The 23,449-nt window shown below is 40.2% G+C and overlaps 1 protein-coding gene across 5 annotated transcripts in view; it reads right to left on the reverse strand.

Moving 5' to 3' along the window:
* The window catches only part of TMEM192 (transmembrane protein 192), a 40,784-nt gene extending 30,368 nt beyond the window's left edge, over positions 1 to 10,416 (reverse strand). For 3 of the 5 annotated variants that reach the window (XM_036112132.2, XM_036112133.2, XM_036112135.2), the window contains exons 1-2: positions 10,266 to 10,416; positions 3,227 to 3,373 (exon numbers count right to left, since the gene is read on the reverse strand). In XM_036112132.2, coding sequence (XP_035968025.1) covers positions 3,227 to 3,373; positions 10,266 to 10,292 — 174 coding nt within the window. In that variant the 5' untranslated portion in view covers positions 10,293 to 10,416. The remainder of the gene's footprint in view (positions 1 to 3,226; positions 3,374 to 10,265) is intronic. The other 2 variants (XM_078069413.1, XM_078069412.1) reach the window with 2 other exon arrangements.
* Positions 10,417 to 23,449: the final 13,033 nt, after the last annotated feature.

Raw genomic sequence — 23,449 nt, forward strand, 5'->3', positions numbered from 1 at the left:
TGATCTATTGAAATGATTATATGGTTCTTATTCTTTTTTTAAAAATTAATGTGATGTATCATGTTGATTGATTTAGGAGTATTGAACCACCTCTGCAACCCAGGACTGAATCCCACTTGATCGTGGTGAAGTTTTTTTGTTTTTTTTTTTTAAGATTTTATTTATTTATTTGACAGAGAGACACAGCGAGAGAGGGAACACAAGCAGGGGGAGTGGGAGAAGGAGAAGCGGGCTTCCCGCCGAGCAGGGAGCCTGATGCGGGGCTCGATCCCAGGACCCTGGGATCATGACCTGAGCCGAAGGCAGACGCTTAACGACTGAGCCACCTAGGCGCCCCGGTGAAGGACTTTTTAAATGTATTGTTGGATTTGGTTTGCTAGTATTTTGTTGAGGATTTTTGCATCTATGTTCATTAGAGATATTGGACTGTAGTTCTTTGTTGTGGTGTCTTTATCTGGTTTGGGTATCAGGGTAATGCTGGTATTTTTCTTTTTTCTTTTTTTTTAAAGAAATATATATATATATTATTTATTTATTTATTTATCTTTAAAGATTTTATTTATTTGACAGAACACAAGCAGAGGGAGAGGGAGAAGCAAGCTCCCCCCACTGAGCAGGGAGCCCGATGCGGGACTCGATCCCAGGACCCTGAGATCATGACTTGAGCCAAAGGCAGCTGCTTAACCGACTGAGTCACCCAGGCGTCCCTTTTTCTTGTTTTTTAACACAAGATTTTCTTAGTCCTAAAATTAGGGCAATCGATCCCATAGTATCATAGGCAGGCAATTTAATATAAAAAGGTTTTTCAAAGTCATATGTGTGTATGTTTGTGTGTATGCGGGGGGTATAAGTACATATAGAGTATGTTACACAAATTAAAGAAATGTTATTAAAAAAAAAAGTAAGAAGAAAAACAGGCCATAATCCAGGGACCAGGAGGCCACCTCTTCAGCTGATAATCTGGGGATCGGGAAGCCGTGGGGGACCCACGCCACACTTACTACAACTACACAAGGAAACAGGATGCACCTCTCTCCTCAGGGCATTCAGTTCTGAATTCAAGTCTATACAGTGTGCGTTACTGGAGCAGCTGCTGAACGAGTCAATGAACCACATTTATTCTCCTCATGAACATGTGGGATTGCTAAGAATATGCGCTCTTGCTTTTTCACATTGTAGCAAAGAATAACTACATCCCCTAGTGCTTCAGATCTCAATAACCAAAATGGAGATGACTAACAGACTAGCTGCAGAGCCATCAATAAGCCTACACCAAGACCATTCACACATAGGTTTTTTGTTTGTTTTTCCATTTAGGGGTTTCTTTTTGTATGTGATGTTGAATTTACTGACTTATTTATTTTTATTGCTATAACTGACCTATAACATTGTGTAAGTTTAAGGAGTACAACTTGGCTTTTTGTTTGTGTTTTTTGTTGTTGTTAACTTTTTATCTTATTTTAGTAATCTCTACACCCAATGTGGGGCTCAAACCCACCACCCTGAGATCAAGAGTCACACCCTTCTCCAACTGAGCCAGCCAGAGGCCCCTACAACTTGTTGATTTGATACATTTATATATTGCAATATAATTACCTTCCCAGCATTAGCTAACACCTCTATCACTTCACATAATTACGGCTTCCTTTTTGTGGTAAGAACAATTAAGATATCTAATTTCTTGGCAACACTGAAGTTTATAATACATACAATATGGTTGACTGTAGTCACTATCATTTATCTCTAGGACTGATTTATCTACTAGTTGCAACACATGTGTTTTTAAAAATCCCCAGACATTTGGGGAGCCTGGGTGGCTCAGTCGGTTGAGCATCCAACTCTTGATTTCAGCTCAGGTCATGGTCTCAGGGTCGTGGGATCAAGCCTCGTGTCGGGCTACACACTGAGGATGGAGCCTGCTTAGGACTCTTTCTCCCTCTTCCGCTGTCCCCCGTCCCCACTCATGCTCTCTCTCAAAAAAAAAGTCCCCAGACATTTATAATTTTATCATAGTTTAAAATACGGTGCAACAATACGTATTGTTCTGCTGCAACTTGATTTCTCTGCTTGACATTATTTCCTAAGTGTAGATAAATTGGTAAATTTCTGTGTCAACATACAAAGATTTATCTACATCTTTTTTTTGTTTTAGTAACTGAAAAAGTAATACATGCATATGGCAAAAAAAAAAAAACCTCAAATAGTACAAAAGGCAAATACTAAAAATCTATCAGCTGTGCCTTCTACTGAGGCCCTCAGTCCTCTACCTCAGTGGGAACTAGTATTAAAAGGAACTTGTGAATGCTTCTAGAAATCTTCTGTTTATACACAGGAATATACATGTACACCAGCCCTCTCAATTATCTTTTATTTTTTTTTAAAATTTTATCTGTTTGAGAGAGAGAGAGAGCAAGCACGAGCAGGGGGAGGGGGAGTTTATTGGCCTTAAAAACAGACTGAAAGGAGTCTTTCTAGTCAATAATATGGAGAAATCCATGGAGAAGGATAGAAAATTAAGAATTCTCTTTTTGGATATTTTAAGTGTGAGATGCCCTTTAGACATCTCAGACGCTTAACCGACTGAGCCACCCAGCCACCCTGCAATCACCTTTTAAAATGTGCAAATAGGAACATTCTGCGCAATCCTGAACGTATACCTGTGTTTGTGAACACTCAACAATGTAAGTGTGAAGACTGGTCTAAATCAATAGATACATATCCACCCTGTTTCATTTTCAACAGGTGCAGAGCATTCCTTCATATGGATGGGACATCAGTGTCATCTGAATGGTGGTTGTTGCAATATCTTGATATTACAGACAACATTACTATTATCAACAATATCCTTGGGGTGCCTGGGTGGCTCAGTCGGTTAAGCGTCTGCCTTTGGCTCAGGTCATGACCCCAGGGTCCTGGGATCGAGCCCCGCATCAGGCTCCCTGCTCAGCGGGGAGCCTGCTTCTCCCTCTCCCACTCCCCCTGCTTGTGTTCCCTCTCTCGATGTCTCTCTGTCAAATAAATAAATAAAATCTTAAAAAAAAAAAAATACAATATCCTTACATGTGTGCAAATATATCGACAGTAAATTCTTTGACGTAGAGAGATAAGTAAAAAAGTATGCACATTTTAAATGTTGATAGATGTGGCCAAACTGCCCTCTGCAGAGCTTATATATATTTTTAAGAACATTACCTCTGTATGGATTACTTTGTCCCAGCCAACTTACATGTATTAATAAGAGAAGATTTGCTATGATGACTGTAGGAAGAGGATGGAATCTGGGTCTAAACTGGGCATGTAATGAATGATGTGGGAGATGCTGGGTGTCCAGAAGGGGGTCATCTTCAATACTTTGGGTGAGATCCAAGGAACCCTGAGGTACAGAAAAACAGAAGCAAACTATAATCACCACTTTGTAGATTATGTTTCTAAGACAAATCTATTAAACTCTAAAGCATTAAAAACCATTACACAAGTTAGAGGCAAGAAAAATACACTCCCTACCTGAAGCCAATTTAAAAATATCATAAACTTCTAGGTAACTACTGTATACAAATTGGTGAAAACAAGTATTAAAATGGGTAGAGGAAATCTTACTTCAGTTATCTTCAAATGAGGTAATATATAATGAGATTAAGGCAAACAATTTTTTCTTTAAGTTCTCAAAACTTAGATTTGATTTATCTAACATTAGATTATTGATGAAATAATTACATATGGTTGCAATTCTTAAACTACATCTTGATGTTTGGAAAGTTGGTGGAGGCTTTATTAAACTTTCAGTTATGATAGAAATGTTTTAGAGAAGGAAACAGAACACCCTGATAGATCCTCAAGGAGACTTTAGTTTATAGATACAGGTTCTCAATGAAAACAACCAGTTGCAAAGTCCCTGACGTAGCTGATGGGGTTGAGCTGAAACCTAAAAATTCAGTTTGTCTTACTTAAAGGTATTGTCTCGACAGGAACAGTACTATCAGGTCTCTGGTACGTATAACCATCTCTTAATCTCAGACCCTTGCTGAAAACTATTATATATAAGGTACTAGAAGATAAAAAAATACAAAATGTAATCCAAAAGATTACATTTTCATTGGGGAGGCTAGGGATAAAGGCATACAGGATGAAATAATATTATAAGTGAGCTAACTGGACAAAAATAATATGGAAATAAAGATTTCATCAGAAAAAGGGAAGCCTGAGAATAGCATTTGGAAAGAGAGGATAAAACCTCTTTGGAAGGGGTAGAGTGAGACAAATGGTATAGGGATGGTTTCTGGGCACCAGATTACAAAGATAAAAAATAATAATCTGGAGCCTAACTCAGATCTGGGGCGGCCTTCTCAGTCTCCAAACTCAGGCTTTCAGTGCTGCTCTACAATTTTTTTTTCATTCAATGCCTACATATAGCTTCCTGTTTAGTTTGCCGTAACTTACGGTATGATTCTGATTATTTCTGTTCTTTTCAAGACTCCTCTGCCTCTAGCTCTCTCTCAGGCAGCAGATGTCCCAGTCTCCACGGCGCTTCCCTTGGCTACCATCTGTGCATCCTTCCAGGCCCCGCGGGGGCAGTTCCCACAGGTAGCCTCCCTGGGCATCCAAGCATCTGGATCATGCCACACCTCCAGGCCTTTCCACACATTTGGTGCTCATACTATCATACTATCCTGTGATGGTCTTATTTCTTACCTATCCTCCCCAGTAGATTTCATGAGACTCACAAACTCCCCATCATTTATTTGTCTTTGTAATCCTAGCACCCAATAGTGACTCAGGGTTGGCACCCAGGGAACAGATGATGAACGAATGACGGTTCCAAACCTATCTCGGTAGTGTTCCTAACTCAGTTAGGGTTTCATCAAAGACCTGGGCTAATCAGGAGAGATTCTCGGGAGCTGTGGGGAGAATCAGCTCTGACCAGACAGAAAGGCAGTAAGTACTGTGGTTACAGGCAAGCTCCTAGGGCAAACTGCCTGGGTTCAGACACAAGTTCTCCTGCTTCCTAGCGGTGAGCAAGTAACTTCATCTCCATGCCTGTTTCGGCATCTCAGGAAACAGAGTTCTAATAGCACCTGTTTCATAGCTTTGGTGGGAAGATTAAATAAGTTACTATTCATAAAAGTGCCAGAACACTGCCTGGTACAGACATGGCAGTCAGTAAGTTTTAGCCCTATTGTCTCGAACACTTGTCTTCCCTTGCTCCCCACATAAAATGCCTTACCACTCTGACTCCTCGATCTGTTCCTGCCTCTCTATTCTCACTCTTCAGCCCAGGCCCCATCACTTCTCATGGCCTCCCCCCTCCAGTCTCCAGACCTTAGCAACCTCTTACTGCAGTCGGATGCCTTCTAACATGAACATTCACGTTTCTCTCCCCCAAAACTTGAGTCCCTCCCCATTAGCCTCGGGACAAAGTTCAAATTCTTAGTCTGGTGCTCTGTTTTACAATCCATTCCCAAGCTACTTTTTGGGACTTGCCTCTCGTTATTTCTCTCTTCTTCCTGATGCTGACTGCTGATGCGCCCGTCTCTCACAGACCTCTCAGTCCCTGTGCCTTACTTCCTTCTGCCCACATGTCAGTGCTTGTCTTAGCAAAAACACTGGCTTCTCTGATGCCTCAACACTGTTCCTACTGCTCTTTGCATCCAACACTGCACTTTTCATGTCCCCAAGTTTGACTTGGGTCTATTTTATATCTCCCGTATGTCTTTTTACCCTTTGGAATATACAGAAAGTGGTTGTAATTTTTTAATGTTCCTGTCTGCTATTTCTAGCGTGTCATTTCTGAATCAGTTTCAACTGACTTATATGTCATACTTTCCTGCCTTTTGCATGCTTGATAATTTTTTTCAACTTCATCGAGATACAGTCGACGGGGGCGCCTGGGTGGCTCAGTCGTTAAGCGTCTGCCTTCGGCTCAGGTCATGATCCCAGGGTCCTGGGATCGAGCCCCGCATCGGGCTCCCTGCTCGGCGGAAAGCCTGCTTCTCCCTCTCCCACTCCCCCTGCTTGTGTTCCCTCTCTCGCTGTCTCTCTCTTTGTCAAATAAATAAATAAATAAATAAATCTTTAAAAAAAAAAAAAAAACCAAACAAACCGGGGCGCCTGGGTGGCTCAGATGGTTAAGCGTCTGCCTTCAGCTCAGGTCATGATCCTGGGGTCCTGGGATCGAGCCCCACGTCCGGCTCCTGGCTCAGCGGGGAGCCTGCTTCTCCCTCTGCCTCTCCCCCTGCTCGTGCTTTTTCTCTCTCTGTATCTCTGTGTCTCGAATGAATAAATAAAATCTTAAAAAAAAAAAAAACTAATAATGTAATGCATGGTGATTAACATAACATAATAAAAGAAAAAAAAAAGATAGTCGACATATAGCTTTGTGTAAGTTTAAAGTGCACCATGAGTTAATTTGATACACACCTTTACCATGTCACATAATCATCAATGCCTGGTAATTTTGGATTGGATGCAAGACTTCCTGATTTATCTCTCTTTGGGTGCTGGACAGTTTTGCATTCTTATAAATATTCTTGAGCTTTTTTTCTGGAATGCACTTAAGTTACTTGGAAACAGTGTGATCTTTTTGGTCTTGCTTTTAAGACTTATTATTAGGTGGGACCACAGCCATGTTTAGCCTAAGGCTAATTTCTCCCCCACTATGAAGGTAAGACTTCTGTGAGCACCTCGTACCCTGTGAATTATGGAGTTTCCAGTCGGGCTGGTGGACTAGGCACTATGCCCAGCCCTGTGTGAGCACTAAGTACTGCCTCCTCTAATCATTTCAGGTGGTTCCTTTCCAGGCCATGGGCAACATCCTCACAGGCCCGGTCGGACCAAGCAGGACTCTGCTGACTCCGAGGGGGACTCTGCACATTTTCACTTCTCCCTCTGTGCCTCTCTCCTCTCCAGGTACTGCCATGTGAACTCCAGTTGCCTCAGTCTCCCCAGACTCTCAGCTCCATCTCCTCAACTCAGGGAGCCTGCTGACCTCTGCCGGGGCACCCTTTCCTGTCACAGCCCGCAGACTCTCTCAGGGTGGTCAGCTGGGGGGCAACCATCTGACTGTCTCCCTGCTCTCAGAAAGCACTGTCCTTCACTGCCCGATGTTCAACAGCTCAGAAAGTGTTGTTTCATATACTGTATGTAGTTTTTGGTTACTTCAGGCAGAAGGATGAATCCAGTCCCTGCTACACGGTGCCAGCTAGGAACAGAAGTCCCTACCGCACTCTCACACGTGTCTCTGTTACAACCTCCAATACTAACCACAAGGTAACAAAGTGGTTGGAAGAGTGTACTTCACAAGGGCAGAGACTGTTCTGTATATTCCTTATACCTTTAGCACCAACACAGAGTAGGTGCTCAATGTGTGTGTGGAGTGAATGAAAGACCGCCCAACTTCTTGTGGGGCCTGAGAATCTAAACAAAGCTGGCCTTGAAACCTTAACTGTAAGACTACTGTCAATTTGTCTCCCATTTACCTCCCTTCCATGCACCCCTCCCCTAGCCTAAATGACCTTTCTGGAGTGCCCCACAAATATCCTTCTTATATTTTTCAGAATCCACACAAGACTTAAGTTCTCTATAAAACTTGTCCTGCCGGGGCGCCTGGGTGATTCAGTCGGTTAAGCGGTTAAGCGTCAGACTCTTGATTGCGCCTCAGGTCACGATCTCAGGGTTGAGATGAAGCCCCAGTCCGCTCCGTGCTGGGTGTGGAGCCAGCTTAAGATTCTCCCTCTCTCCCCCACCCTCTCTAAAAAACAAAAACAAAACCAAAAAAACCAACTTGTCCTGCCAACTATTTTCTTTCTACTTTAAAACTGCTATAAAATGTACTGCTCATAATATTAATTTGGAATAGTTTTTTTTTTTTTTTTAAGATTTTATTTATTTACTTGAGAGAGGAAGCAAGAGTGAGCAAGAGTGACCAAGAGAGCATGTGCAGGGGTGGAGGGGCAGAGGGAGAGGGAGAAACAGACTCCCCGCTGAGCAGGAAGCTCCATGTGGGGCTCGATCCCAGGACCCTGGGACCATGACCTGAGCCGAAGGCAGACGCTTAACCCACTGAGCCACCAAGGCACCCCTAATTTGGAATATTTCTTATGCTATCTTGTTTTTTTCCTTTTTAATGTACATACCTTTTATTTCTCCTGACTACACTGAAGGGGTTGGAGACTGTAATATGGTTTCTTCTCTATGTCACTTATTAGCTGTTCAGTAAATACAGTGTATTTGGTGGCTGCATCAAATACACTGTCCAGTATATTCCATAGGAAATGTAGTATAACCATACAAACAACGCCTCATCACTCTCAGATGGCAACTCACCATCTCCATGTGAAAGGTAAAAGACAACTCCTGAATCCAAATAATTTCTTCACTTACACTGTTAATAACTACATCAAAGCTGTACAAGATATCCGTAGTTTTGCCCACATGGATCTCTTTCCTCTTCTTTTGTGACAATAAATCCATCTCCTCTGGAGACTCACTGTCTACCTCTGCATTAAGTCTCAATGGGAACATCCTTCAATACTTTTCACCCTCCTCTGACAAGGTGGAACCTCTGGCCTCTCGTGGAACCTCAGTGGGCTGGACAATTCAATTCTTTCTGTGAGTAACAAACCAAAGGGAGACCATTCCAGGGCAGACTCTGAAAGGACCCCTGTCACTTAGATCCCTTGAGCTGCCCTTGTTTGGACTCCTTTCAGAGGTGTAGGTGTTCATCCACCCTGTATCATTTCAAAGAAATTCCTTTCTTCCTTAAATCAGCTAGAGTTGGTTTCACAGCTTGCAAACAATGAACTCTAACTGAAAAGCCTTTGCCTCTGTTAGCTCTTTTAAGCATCTAGGTCTACGGCATACACCATATATTTAGGTTTTTACTGAATGGTAGAAATCATATCCACAAAGTACCCAATACAGGCAACTTGCTCGGATCTAAAGTGATTTAGGTATGTAACTGTTGGTGAAACATTAATCTCCAATTGTTTGGTGGAACAGATTTCTAGAATTGTACTCATCCTAAAGGTAAAAGCTACAGATTCAAGAACCTGGAGCAACTTAGCATCAACCAAGAAGCATTTACTGCACACATTTTCCTAAGAGTTTCTCATTTTCCTCAGATTTTCCCCCATACACTTCAGCTTATGAATCTCACCCTTAAGAATTCAGAAACAATGATTTTTTTTCTTCAAATGTATATGAATGTCAAATCTACTTTCATGTCTTACAGGTAGTTTTCCATTTTCTCAACTGAAAAAAAATGGAAAGTTTTAGTCTTATCATTAGAAATTGTTTGGTTCTTAGTTAAGATACTTTAACTGGGGTTGCTACTTACACCAAAATCTAAGGTCTTGTAGGGCTGGGACTGTTAATGTGTCTTGCCTGATGCCCCTAATTCAGTGACAGGATCACAGCAATATTCCTATTAATGTATTAATCCAAATTAGTGCTTTAACGTTAACTATCAACTTGCATTTCTCAAGGGTAAATTTTATTACCTGTCGATGAGGCAAACCAGTTAATTCTGGGCACAATTACAAGTTTCCCCTAAAAATGTTTTAATACGCTAAAGCAAAGATTTCACTCTGTACTATATAGATTGTAAACTAGGCCTTTGTTTTTGTTTTGTTTTTAGCAATCTGGTTTGGATCCATTAAGTAAGGCGATTTAAAAATCCTTCCATGCCTATCACGCTTAAATTCAAAGTATCACGACACTGTTTTTCTCCAATGCGGGCTTCTAGGCAATGACAGCGACAGGTCCGCCCGTGGGACGCCGGCGGCCGGTCTGCATGTCGCAGCTGCTCCGGATCCAAAGCCCTCTAAAGCCACGACGAGGGAGACTGGCCCCCTGCGCCCCCGGACGTGTGAGCGGAGCCAAGCGGCCCGGCTCAGAGAAGCGCCCCGAGTGAGGGCTGTCAGGCCAGACGCGCATCACGTGAAGCTCCCAGTTCCGGGATCAAAGACGCGCGCCGCACGTGAACTGGGCGCCCGCCAGGGACCCCCGCATCCGCGCACCCACCGCCCAGCAGCCCACCCGGCCTCCACCCGGGAAAATAAGCCCAGAGCCGGCGCGTCGCGGACCCCACTGCCTCCTGGGTATCTTGTCCCAGGACCCCGCGCCCCTGGCCAGCCCCGCGCAGGAAGCGCCGCCTCCGGCCGCGGCCGCACCGGTTAAGGGTGGCTTCCCCCGGCAGTCTCCGCCCCGCGCGCCCAGCAAGGGAAGAAAGGGGTTCCGGGGCCAGCCTCCCTCCACTTCCGCGCACTCACGTCCTCCATCCTGCCCCTCGAAGCCATTTCCCGGAGCCTGAGGCCGAAGCCCCGGCCGGCCAGGCAGGCCTTTCCACCTGCTCCCCGCGCCGCCGGCCCAGGAAAATTGCCAACCTCCAGGACTTAGCCTCCCCCACTTCAGACACACCCCTCCTGCTCCCGCCCCGCCTCCGGCTGGCCCCGAACCCCGCCTCCTCACTCCCGATTGGCCTAGGTGTGGGGGCGTGTCCCACCCTGAAACCCGGTCCGTGGGCCGCAAGGACTGCACCCGCCTCCTGGTTTCCGGGGATTCCAGCAATCTCCGCTCAGGTCTGCTATTGGCCAGAGACTTGGGCGTTAAATGTTGCGTTCCGAATCCAAGAATTTAACTATTTTTGCCGCCACTTGCTTCTTTTTAAAACATTAACTTTTTCCGGTCTTCCTTAGTTTTTGTTTGCAAGCACGGCTCCATGCATAAGTAGAACCAGCTATAGAATCCTAGCGCTGCCATTTATAACTCGAAACTCCACCAGTAGAGTGATACGCCGAACAGAATAAAGATTCTAATTTACATGACATATTTACAGATTGCACTAATGGGAAATGAAGTACTTCGGAATTTTTAGGGCTTTTGTTTCTTTTTAATGTAATAAATAAAACAAAACTTTTCTGAAAATCCATGATCGTTGTAAAAATGTAAAGAAAGTAAAAAAAAAATTTTTTTAATAAAGATTTTATTTATTTATTTGACAGAGAGAGAAAGCCAGAGAGGGAATACAAGCAGGGGAAGTGGGAGAGGGAGAAGCAGGCTTCCCGCTGAGCAGGGAGCTCGATGTGGGGCTCCATCCCAGGACCCTGGCATCATGACCCCAGCGAAGCAGACGCTCAAGGACTGAACCACCCAGGCGCCCCAAAGTAAAAAATTTTAACATCAGTTCCCTGATCTAACCCTGCTACTACTGAGCATATACACATTTCATGCTTTCTAAATCTTTTTTTTTTTTAAGATTTTATTTATTTGCGAGAGAGAGAATGAGAGACAGAGAGCATGAGAGGGAGGAAGGTCAGAGGGAGAAGCAGACTCCCTGCTGAGCAGGGAGCCCGATGTGGGACTCGACCCCGGGACTCCAGGATCATGACCTGAGCCAAAGGCAGTCGCTTAACCAATTGAGCCACCCAGGCGCCTGCACATTTCATGCTTTCTAATGCTTATTTGTGCATTGTGCATGGTGTAATCCTGTTTGTGCCATTGATGAAATTATCCAAAAATCGGCCAAGGAAAAGATGATATAAGACTCCACCTGATCTTTAAAATCTCAGGAAATTTAAAAATTTCCTGAGATTCTATAAACTATTTTTCAAGAGCCTTTTCTAGGCATTCATTTCCCTTCAACATTTTATCTTGAAATTTTTCAAAACCTAGGGGAATGTTGAAAGACTAGTACAGTGAACATCCATGTGACCCTCACATCGATTCATCAGTTCCTATTATGCCACAGTTGCTCTGTGTGTGTGTGTGTGTGTGTGTGCCTGCGCGTGTGCGTGCACGCAAATATTCACCTACATGTTTTTAAGCGAACCATTTGAAAATAGAGGACATTATGAAACTTCATTCCAAATACTTCATTGACTGAAAGTAAGGACATTTTTCTCCTTAAGCACAATATATCACAACTAAGAAACCAATAGTAGCTCCAATCCATGGCAAAAATTTTCCAAAATTTCCCCAAAATATTTTTTTAATTTTTAAAATCTTTTTAAAAGACTTATTTATTTTATTTTATTATTTTTAAAAGATTTTATTTATTTATTTGACAGAGAGAGAGAGACAGCGAGAGAGGGAATACAAGCTGGGGGAGTGGGAGAGGGCGGCTGAGCAAGGAGCCTGATGTGGGGCTCAATCCCAGGACCCTGGGATCATGACCTGAGCCGAAGACAGACGCTTAACTGACTGAGCCACCCAGGTGCCCCAAGACTTATTTATTTTAGGGAGCGAGAGAGAGAGTGAGCACAAGCAGGGGGAGGGGCTGAGGGAGAGCGAGAGAGACTCTCAAGGTGATTCCCCTCGCTTCTCTTCCTGTGGCTTCATCTTAGGAGGTGGAGATCATGACCTGAGCCAAAATCAAGAGTTGGAAGCTCAACCAACTGAGCCACCCAGGTGCTCCTCAAGATATCTTTTTTAGTTGTTCTTTTTCATCATCCAAAATTCAATCAAGGTTCACACATTGCATTTAGTTACTATGTCAAGAGGTATACTTTATTATTTTTTAAAATATTTTATTTACTTATTTGACAGAGAGCACACAAGCAGGGGGAGCAGCAGAGGGAGAGGGAGAAACAGGCTCCCTGCTGAGCTAGGAGCCTGATGTGGGGTTCAATCCCAGGACCCCGGGATCATGACCCAAGCTGAAGGCAGATGCCTAACCGACTGAGCCACCCAGGTGCGCTGGTACACTTTAATAAATACATTATACTGGTTAAGACCAAGGCTCTGGAATTAGTCATGAAGATTTGAATTCTGCATCTTACTAGGGGTATGATCTTGGGCACCTTACTTAAATTTTCTAGGAGTCAGTTTCCTCATCTGTAAAAATGGAACTGTTACTAGATCCAATTTTGGAGGGATTTTTTATTAAATGAAATAATGCATTTAATGCTCTTGGCACAGTGTTTTCTCTGGGCACTCAAAATGTTAGTCACTTTTTTGTGTAAGTCAGGTTTATTGAAGCATTATTAACATATATAGTCACTGTTTTAATAGTACATTAAAATATTACATTATTCAAATAGTTCAGTAAATCTTTTTTTCTGGAGGTTGAAATTTTTCAAAATAAAAATAATGGTGGGGGGGGAAGATGATGGTGCACTTGGTCTGCTAAAAGGCTTTAGGGTAGGAATAATCTGATTACCCTCTATAAACCAGAAGGGAGCAATGGTGTCAGGAAATAGAATTCTGAACTGTGCAAAATTTTATAGGAGTGGGTTGGTAGAGGAGAGAGGTTGTCAGGCTAGGAGCTGCGCTTCAGTAGGAGGCTGTGACCTCCAGAGATTAGAAAGAGCGGGAGAAAAGGTTGCCCTATGGAAAGGCAAGGGTGACTATTTAGAAGGAAGAAAAAGATTTATCTTTGCCTCAGCATTTTCTTTAGGCCTAGCCATGAAATCATAGTTATGTTTGCTACGTCTAGGTAAAAAGTTAGAAATAAAGAAAAATATATGATTGCCACTAAAAGTCATTGATATTCATACTCAGGGAATATAAATGGAAACAATCAATGGGTTAGGTTCAGGAATACAGATCTGTGGAACTCTCTCCAAAAATTCCAAGAGGAATTTTTGTAGAACTCAGGCAGAGATGATACGTATGGGGAATGAAAACTTAGTCATCATTAGGAAAGATTATTAACATGTCCATATAATGTTCTAGTGTTGGTCAAAGCAATTCAAATAAGCAAAGCCCTGTAAAGAAATTATATTTATAAAGGTATGTGACATTTCACTGCTGCATGATTGAAATATTTTTAGTGTAAGTTCTTGCGTTTGTTCACCTTGAGGAATAAGAAGACAGAAAGAACCCATTTCTCTGCCAAACAGTTCACCTTTACATTTGGGTCTGAAGCTCTATCTTTCCTATAAGTGTTATCACCATCAACATTATTTCGAGTACAGTGCTTAGCCCTATCACAGATATTGAAATGTTAATATCTCATTGTTTTTTTTTAACATCAGTATAAGATGTGTCCTTAATTCACTTTATAATGTTACTAATACCACTTCCATTACTCATCCTACCATAGTATCATCTATCATGTAAACAGTAGGTGCTTAATTAATATTTATTATTGATTTTAAAGTGAGATCTCATTAGCTACTAATACTGATTTTAACTTGGCTTTTAAATCAAATTTTAGATTGAGTCAATCCTAGCTAGACTTTTCTACAATTCTCTTAAGCTTATCTGTACCTCTGTCAGAAATGCACTTATCCCAAACTCTGGCTTTGGATAATGTTTTGTAGCTAAGTCTCTCTTAGATACCCAGAGAGATGCTGCTGACAATTTCCCTTTCAATGAACAGACAGAAAAGTAAGTCAACAGTAATTTTAGTATATCAAATTAGTTTGGCTTATATACTTTTCCTAGAAATTTTTTTTCTAGAAAGAAATTTAAGGATATTGTGAGCAATTGGAAATATTCTACGGTTTCCATTTATTAGTTCCATAAATATTTGGGCCTTTGAGAGCACCAGGTCCCTCAAATAAAATCCAATTGTAACCAAACACTTCATATTTGGATGAAAAAGTGTATTAGATGTCCTCAGAACTTATGAAATTTCAGACTTGTTACCCATCACCTCCTCCCACATTATTGGTTTGTATTCTCCTAAAGCCCTTGTACTGACATTTAAAAACACACTTGTTTCTGAAGGCAGAAAAATTTATTTTAGTTTCACTGACTAATTCGGGAGTGGGAGAACAAATTTGCTAAAACTTCCAAAAATAATTTATCTTTGGATAGATACCAAATATGTGAAGTTTTAGACCAAAAAAAATTGTTTTCTTTTAAAGTTTTAGAAAAACAGGGGCTCTTGGTGGCTCAGTCAGTTAAGCGTCTGCCTTCAGCTGAGGTCATGATCTCGGGGTCCTGGGATCGAGCCCTGCATCGGGCTCCCTTGCTCAGCGGGAAATCTGCTTCTCCTTCTCCCTCTGCCCCTCCCCCCCCATGCTCTCTCGCTCTCTCTCTCAAATAAATAAAATCTTTTAAAAAATAAAGTTTTAGAAAAACATTTATGGAAACTTAGGATGAAAATGAATTTTGTAACCTTCATGAAAATCAAGGCTCCTACTTAGTAATTCTTGAGCTAATCTCATCTGATCTCTGCTCTCTTCTGATTCTACTCTAATTCTAAGTGCCAGATTCTGTAATCCAGCCAAGTTAGGTTTCAGCATTTTCATGGGAGGATTTCCTTATTTCAGAATAACTAGAAGATGGGGCTTTAAGTTTTTTTCAGTGATGTCTCATTTAATTAAGTTCTAGACATGTAAGAAGTAAAATTTTTGTTTTAAAGTACAATTCATAATTCTGTGTGCTGAAGTTTGAAGCACATTTGAAAGTGTCCCCCGGGGACGTCTGGGTGGCTCAGTCATTAAGCGTCTGCCTTCGGCTCAGGTCATGATCCTGGGGTCCTGGGATTGAGCCCCACATCGGGCTCCCTGCTCAGCGGGAAGCCTGCTTCTCCCTCTCTCACCCCCCCTGCTTGTGTTCCCTCTCTCGCTCTGTCTCTCTCTGTCAAATAAATAAATAAAATATTTAAAAAAAAAAAAAGGAAAGTGTCCCCCAATAACTTATAAAATAATTATGTTGATTTTCCAATATTTAGAAAACCTTATAACTTCCAATTGTCTGAAGTTGTTTGAACCAAGGTGAAATAAGCTAGGATATACAATGATTTGTTGTTTATAACACCTTTGTTAATATAAGACGTGCATTTATTCTTTAAAGTAAATGAAAATCAAGTTACTTAAAGTGTTAAAAAGGAGACAAAACAAAAGACAAAAACAAATAATATGTAAATTTGTACATGGGTGTGTGTATGCCCTGCCTTTCCTTAAGAAGCATCCTAGGTGCAGTGTTTATATGGACATGACAATGTACAAAATTTTCAAAAATTTTTATTTGAAAACGACATACTGTTTTGGTCCTTATGATAGTCCTCAGAGCTGGGGTTGTGTAATATTACTACTTGCATTTTACAGTTGAGAAAATTGGTAAGAGAATTTAAATGACTTGTCTAAGGTCACTTGTTAATAATAGAGAAAATTGGAGTTTGATTTTATGTTCGCTACTCACTTATTCATTTATTCATTCATCAATAAATACTTATTAAAGGCCTCCAATATGGGACACTGGCAGGCCCTGTAGGAAACTAAAAAAATCAGTAGATTCTATGTTTCCTTTTCTATTCCTTGCTTCCTGGCTAGTCTTTGTAAATGCTGATCTCGGATTTGCGTAGCCTCTTGTCTTTAGAATGAACCTCCACATGGACTGAGTAAATTATACTCACAAGTTCCCATTGGGCTTCAGCTTTCTCCTAACTATGCTCTATTACTATGTTCTGGTCTCCAGCGTCAGTCCAATTCTCTGGTATCTCCTGTCAACCCTTTCCCATTTCCTTTTCTATTCTTAGACCCAACAGTTGAAAGGGATTCCTGGACATTCTGATGTGGGTTTGAAGTAGGGCAGGACCAAAAACAAACTTTTGGAGAATGAAGAAATAATTTCTTTATGGACAAAGTGGCAACTGAGTTGGCTTTCACAGAGAAAACTAGAAAGGGAGGATTACTTGGACCGAAGGCCATGAGTAAAGAAGCTATAGTCTTGTAACTGAGCTGAGCAGTAGCTCCCTAATTTGGCTCTGATTCAGTTCTGAGAGATAAGCAGTCTTCACTCTCTTTTAGGAAACTTACTCTCAGAGACTGTCTTTGCCTATATAACCCTTGTGGGAGTAAAAAGGTCCTACTGCCTTTTCTTTTTTTTTTAAGATTTTATTTATTTATTTGAGAGAGAGAGAGAGCACGAGTGGAGAGGGAGGGGCAGAGGGAGAAGCAGGCTCCCCACTAAGCAAGGAGCCCGATGCGGGGCTCTATCCCAGGACCCTGGGATCATGACCTGAGCTGAAGGCAGATACTTAACCAACTGAGCCATTGAGGTACCCCTGCCCTACTCCTTTTTCAACTTGAACTTTGTATTTCTTTTATAAGTATTCCCCAGTTGATGGATTATTTAGTGAATGATGTTGGGGAAAGCAGCTAGCCATTTGGAAGAAAATAAAGCTGGATCACTCCAATATTTCTTAAGCCAATATAAATTCCTAATAGTTCAAAGACTTAAGCATAAAGATAAATTAAAAGTTCTAAAGAAAAACATATTTTAACATAGTCTACAAGAAAAGAAAGAATTTCCATGCATGACCCTAAACCCAGAAGCACTAAAGAAAAAAGTGCAATAAATTTGACTACATAAAAATTTTCAAACTTCTGTATGAGAAAGAAGAAGACAACTTAAAATTAAAATAGAAATGCCAAATGCCAAGTAACTGGAAACAACCCAAATATTTATTGTTTGTGGAATAGTTAAGTAAATTATGTATCCATACTTAGATATTATCCAACAATTTTTATTTTTATTTTAAAGTTTTTATTTAAGTCCCAGTTAGTTACAGTGTGATATTAGTTTCAGATGTACAACATAGTGATTCAACACTTCCATACATCAACTTGTGCTCATCACAAGTGCACTCCTTAATCCCCATCAACTATTTCACCCATCCCCACACCCACCTTCCCTCTTCTAACCATCAGTTTGTTCTCTATAGTTAAGAGTCTGTTTCTTGGTTTACCTCTTTTTTTCCCCTTTGCTTATTTGTCTTGTTTCTTAAATTCTACATATGAGTGAGATCATATGATGATTGTCTTTCTCTGATTGACTTATTTAGTTTAGCATAATACCCTCTAATTCCATCCAAGCCATTGCAAATGGCAAGATTTAACTTTTTTGATGGCTGAGTAATATTCCATTGTATATATTTACCACATCTTCTTTATCTATTCATCTGTTGATGAATATCTGGGCTCTTTCGATAGTTTGGCTATTGTGGACATAGCTGCTATAAACACTGGGGTGAAGGTGCCCCTTTGGTATTGTCCAACAATTTTTAAAATGAGGTAGATCTATATATGTTGGCAAAAAGAGGCTTTGTAATATAGTGTGTCATAAAAGTAGGTTGCAAAATAATAGTCATGCTATATATTTTTTAATTTTTTATTATTATTAAACTATAATGTATTATTTATTTATTTATTTATTTAAAAGATTTTATTTATTTGAGAGAGAGAGCACATGAGAGGGGGGAGAGTCAGAGGGAGAAGCAGACTCCCTGCTGAGCAGGGAGCCCGATGCGGGACTCGATCCTGGAACTCCAGGATCATGACCTGAGCTGAAGGCAGTCGCCCAACCAACTGAGCCACCCAGGTGCCCTATAATGTATTATTTATTTCAGGGGTACAGATCTGTGATTCATCAGTCTTATACAATACACAGCACTCACTACAACACACACCCTCTCCAATGTCCATCACCCAGCCACCCCATGCTATATTTTTTAATGAAAAAGGAATACACATATAATGCCAAAAAAAGAAATATTTTGATATGCAAATATATGCTATGAAAGTATACAGAACTAGAGAAATTAGGCAAGAAAAAGAAAAAAAAGGGCATTTAAACTGGAAAGAAAAAAATAAAACTACCTCTATTCTTAGAAGACATGATGTTATATCTAGAAAACTTTAAAGAATCCACAAAAATACTGTTAGAATTATAAAGCAAATTCATGGAAGTTTCAGGATACAAAGTCAACTCAAAAAATGAGTTGCATTTCTATATACTAGCAACAAACACTACAAAAAAAAGAGTTAAGAAAAATAATTCCATTTACAACAGCATCAGAAAGAATAAAACACTTAGGAATATTTATTTATTTATTTATTTATTTATTTATTTATTTATTTATAGAAAGAGAGTGCACACAGAGGGAGGGGCAGAGGGAGAGGAAGAGTCTTAAGCAGGCTCCACACTGAGTGTAGAGTCTGATGCAGAGCTTGATCTCGTGACCCTGAGATCATGACCAGAGCTGAAACCAAGACAAAACACGTAGGAAGAAATTTAACCAAGGAGGTTCAAGACTTGTACACTGAAAACTAAGAAATACTGCTGAAAAAAATTAAAGGCCTAAATAAATGGAAAGACATGCCATGTTCATAGAATTAATATTGCAAGAATTAATATTGTTAAGATCACAATACTATCCAAAGTGATATATAGATTCAATGCAATCACTAGGAAAATCTTAATTATATTTTTTTCAGAAGTGGAACCCATTTTAAAAATCACATGGACTTTCAAGGGACCCAGCATAGCCAAAATAGAAAAGCAAATTTGGAAGACTCACACTTCCTATTTCAAAACGTTCTACAGAGCTATAGTAATCAAAACAGTGTGGTACTAGCATAAAGTTAGACGTACAGACCAGTGGAATAGAACTGATATCTGAGAAATAAACCCACACATCTATGGTCAATTGATTTTCAACAAGGATGCCAAGATCATTCATGGGGGAAAGATGGTTTCTTTAACACATTGTGCTGGAAAAACTGAATATCCACACCATAAAAAAAATTGCACAAAATGGATTAAAGATATAAATTTAAGGGGTGCCTGGGTGGCTCAGTCAGTTAAGTGTCTGCCTTCGGCTCAGGTCATGATCCTGGAGTCCCAGGATTGAGCCCCACATCGGGCTCCCTGCTCAGCAGAGAGCCTGCTTCTCCCTCTGCCCCACTCATGCACTCTCTCTCTCTTCTCTCAAATAAATAAATAAATAAGATTTTTAAGATTTTTTTTTATAAAGATTTTATTTATTTATTTAATTGACAGAGAGAGAGAGAGACAGCATGAGGGGGAACACAAGTAGGGGGAGTGGGAGAGGGAGAAGCAGGCTTCTGGCTGAGCAGGGAGCCCGATGCGGGGCTTGATCCCAGGACCCCAGGATCATGACCTGAGCCGAAGGCAGTCGCTTAACCAACTGAGCCACCCAGGTACCCCAATAAATAAGATTTTTAAAAAGATATAAATTTAAGAGCTAATGCTATAAAATGGTTAAAATATAAAAGCAAATTTGTATGACCTTGGTTGAATTTAGCAATGGTTTTAAAATATGACACCAAAAGTAAAAATAGATAAATTGGACTGCCTTAAAATTAAAAACTTTTGTGTATCAAAATATGCTATCAAGAAAGTGAAAAGATAATCCACAGAATGAGGAGATATTTGTGAGTCCTATATCTGAGAAGGGATATAGAAAGAACTCCTACAACTCAAAAGCAGTAATAACACCAACACCAACAATAATAACAAAACCAAGCTACCCAATTAAAATAAGGGGCAAAGAACTTGAACAAGCATTTTTTCCAAATAAGATCTCTAAATGGCCAATAAGCACATGAAAAGACGCTCAACATCATTAGTCATTAAGGAAATGCAAGTCAAACTACAATGAGATAGTACTTCACACCTACTAAAATGACTATACTTAGAAAAAAGGAAGATAACAAACGTTGGTGATGATGCAGAAAAATTAGAACTCTTGTACATTGCTGATGGGAATTAAGTGATGCAGCCAAAATAGTTTGGCAGTTCTTCAAAATGCTAAACATAAAGTTACCGTAAGAGAATTTCACTCCTAGATGTATAGCCAAAGAAACTGAAAGCAGTGGCTGGGTGATAGACATTGGGGAGGATATGTGCTATGGTGAGCGCTGTGAATTGTGCAAGACTGTTGAATCACAGACCTGTACCTCTGAAACAAATAATACATTATATGTTAAAAAAAAAAAAGAAGAAGAAGAAGATAGCAGGAGGGGAAGAATGAAGGGGGGAAAATCGGAGGGGGAGATGAACCATGAGAGACTATGGACTCTGAGAAACAAACTGAGGGTTCTAGAGGGGAGGGGGGTGGGAGGATGGGTTAGCCTGGTGATGGGTATTAAAGAGGGCACGTACTGCATGGAGCACTGGGTGTTATATGCAAACAATGAATCATGGAACACTACATCAAAAACTAATGATGTAATGTACGGTGGTTAACATAACATAATAAAAAAATAAAATTAAAAAAAAAAGAAACTGAAAGCAGGCACTCACGCAGGTACTTGTACATTCATGTCCATTACAGCATCGTTCACAATAGACAGAAGGTGGAAACAACCTGAGTGTCCACCAACAGATGAATGGAGAAACAAAATGTAGTGTATACATACAATGGAATATTATCCAGCCATAAAAAGGATTGAATGGAGCACTGGGTGTTATACGCAAACAATGAATCATGGAACACTACATCAAAAAAAAAAATTAATTAACCAAAAAAAAAGGAATGAAGTTCTGATACTTGCTACAATGTGGATGAACCTTGAAAATATTTTGCTAAGTAAAATAAGTGAGATCCAAAAGAACAAATATTATTTGATTCCACATCTATGAAATATCTAGAAGAAACTGGAAGTAGATTAGAGGTTACCGGGGACTGGGGAAAGGCAGGAGTGGGAATTATTCTGTAATGGCTAAAGATTTCTGTTTGGGATGATGAAAATTTTTGGAAATAAATAGTGGTGATTGTTGCATAATATTATAAATGTAATTAATGCCACTGAATTGTACACTTAAAAAATGGTTAACATGGCAAATGATATGTTATAAATATTTTACCACAATAAAAATAATAGTTTTTTTTTTTTAATTTTATTTATTTGACACAGAGAGAGACAGCCAGAAAGGGAACACAAGCAGGGGGAGCGGGAGAGGGAGAAGCAGGCTTCCCGCAGAGCAGGGAGCCTGATACGGGGCTTGATCCCAGGACCCTGGGAACAGGACCTGAGCCGAAGGCAGATGCTTAATGACTGAGCCACCCAGGAGCCCCTAAAAATAATAGTTTTTAAAAAGTCTGCAATACACACAAAAAATTGTTTACTGTGTAATTATGAATCATTGCATGATCCTAACTCTAATTCACATGATAAAGGGCAAATTTTTTATTCTGCAAAAAGCACTTCAAGTTAATTGTTAAACAAAAAAGTTTAAAAAAATGGGCAAATGATAAGAACAAGTAGTTCACAGAAATAGAAATGCAAACAGAGTTAAGTATGTTCAGCTTCACTCATAATTTTTTTTTTTTTAAGATTTTATTTATTTATCTGACAGAGAGAGAGAGAGAACAAGTAGGCAGAGAGACAGGCAGAGGGAGAGGGAGAAGCAGGCTCCCCGCTGAGCAGGGAGCCCGATGCGGGGCTCGATCCCAGGACCCTGGGATCATGACCTGAGCCGAAGGCAGCCGCTTAACCGGCTGAGCCACCCAGGCGCCCCCACTCATAATTTTTAAAATGCAAATTAAAGCAACCAAAGATGCCATTTTATTTATCAGATTGACAAAGATGAAAAATATTGGTGAGAATGTGGGAAACATTTGCACACTGTTAGAAACCTTGTGAATTACTGCGACATTTTGAGAACAATTTGGCCAAGTGTGTTGAACTTACCAAATCAACATTTATCCAAGTTTTAAATATTTATCCTAAAAAAATTAAAAATAAAATAAACATTTATCCTTTGACTGTAGTTAAACTTTTCCTATAGTTATGCTAGAAAAAATAAGAAAGATATTTATTTATGGACATTTGTTGCAACATTGTTTCTGGAACATCCTCTATTAAAAACAGTAACAATCTAAATATCCAGCAATAGAGGACTAGTTAGGGTGGGAGGATGAGTTAGCCTGGTGATGGGTATTAAAGAGGGCACGCTCTGCATGGAGCACTGGGTGTTATATGCAAACAATGAATCATGGAACGCTACATCAAAAACTAATGATGTATGGGGATTAACATAACAATAAAAAATTAAAAAAATAATAAAAATAGAGGACTAGTTAAATACATTACTGTACTGATGAAACTTGCCATTAAAAAGTATAGGAGTAGGGGCGCCTGGGTGGCTCAGTTGGTTAAGCGACTGCCTTCGGCTCAGGTCATGATCCTGGAGTCCCGGGATCGAGTCCCGCATCAGGCTCCCTGCTCGGCGGGGAGCCTGCTTTGCCCTCTGACGCTGCCCCCCTCTCATGCTCTCTCTCTCCATCTCATTCTCTCTCTCAAAAAAATAAATAAAATCTTTAAAAAAAAAGTATAGGAGTAGATCTATATGCATTGATAAATATGTGCTGCAGAATGATATATTAAGTAAAAAAGAATTCAATTTGCAATTATATATAAGTATTTCCAACTTGAGACAAAATAGCTATTCATATATTTGCCTTTGTATACTTATGAAAATGTTCTATAAGAATATACAAGAATCATTCAGTTACCTCTGTGGAGTAGGACTGAGGATGTAGAGAAATGTTTTGTTTCCAGTTTAAATTTTTCTGCACTCTGAAATTTTTACTATGTATGACTTTTCAAAAACTTAAGTTCTAAATTTTTAAACAGGTAATTCATGCCTAACATGAGCATCTTTGTGTGTATATTTCTCCAGATGTTTTTCTGTATACTTTTATAGCATATATTTGCTTATTAAAACATTTGTTTTTGGGGGTACCTGGGTG

Source organism: Halichoerus grypus, chromosome 3 (genome assembly GCF_964656455.1).
Source record: "Halichoerus grypus chromosome 3, mHalGry1.hap1.1, whole genome shotgun sequence".
Lineage (NCBI taxonomy): Eukaryota > Metazoa > Chordata > Mammalia > Carnivora > Phocidae > Halichoerus > Halichoerus grypus.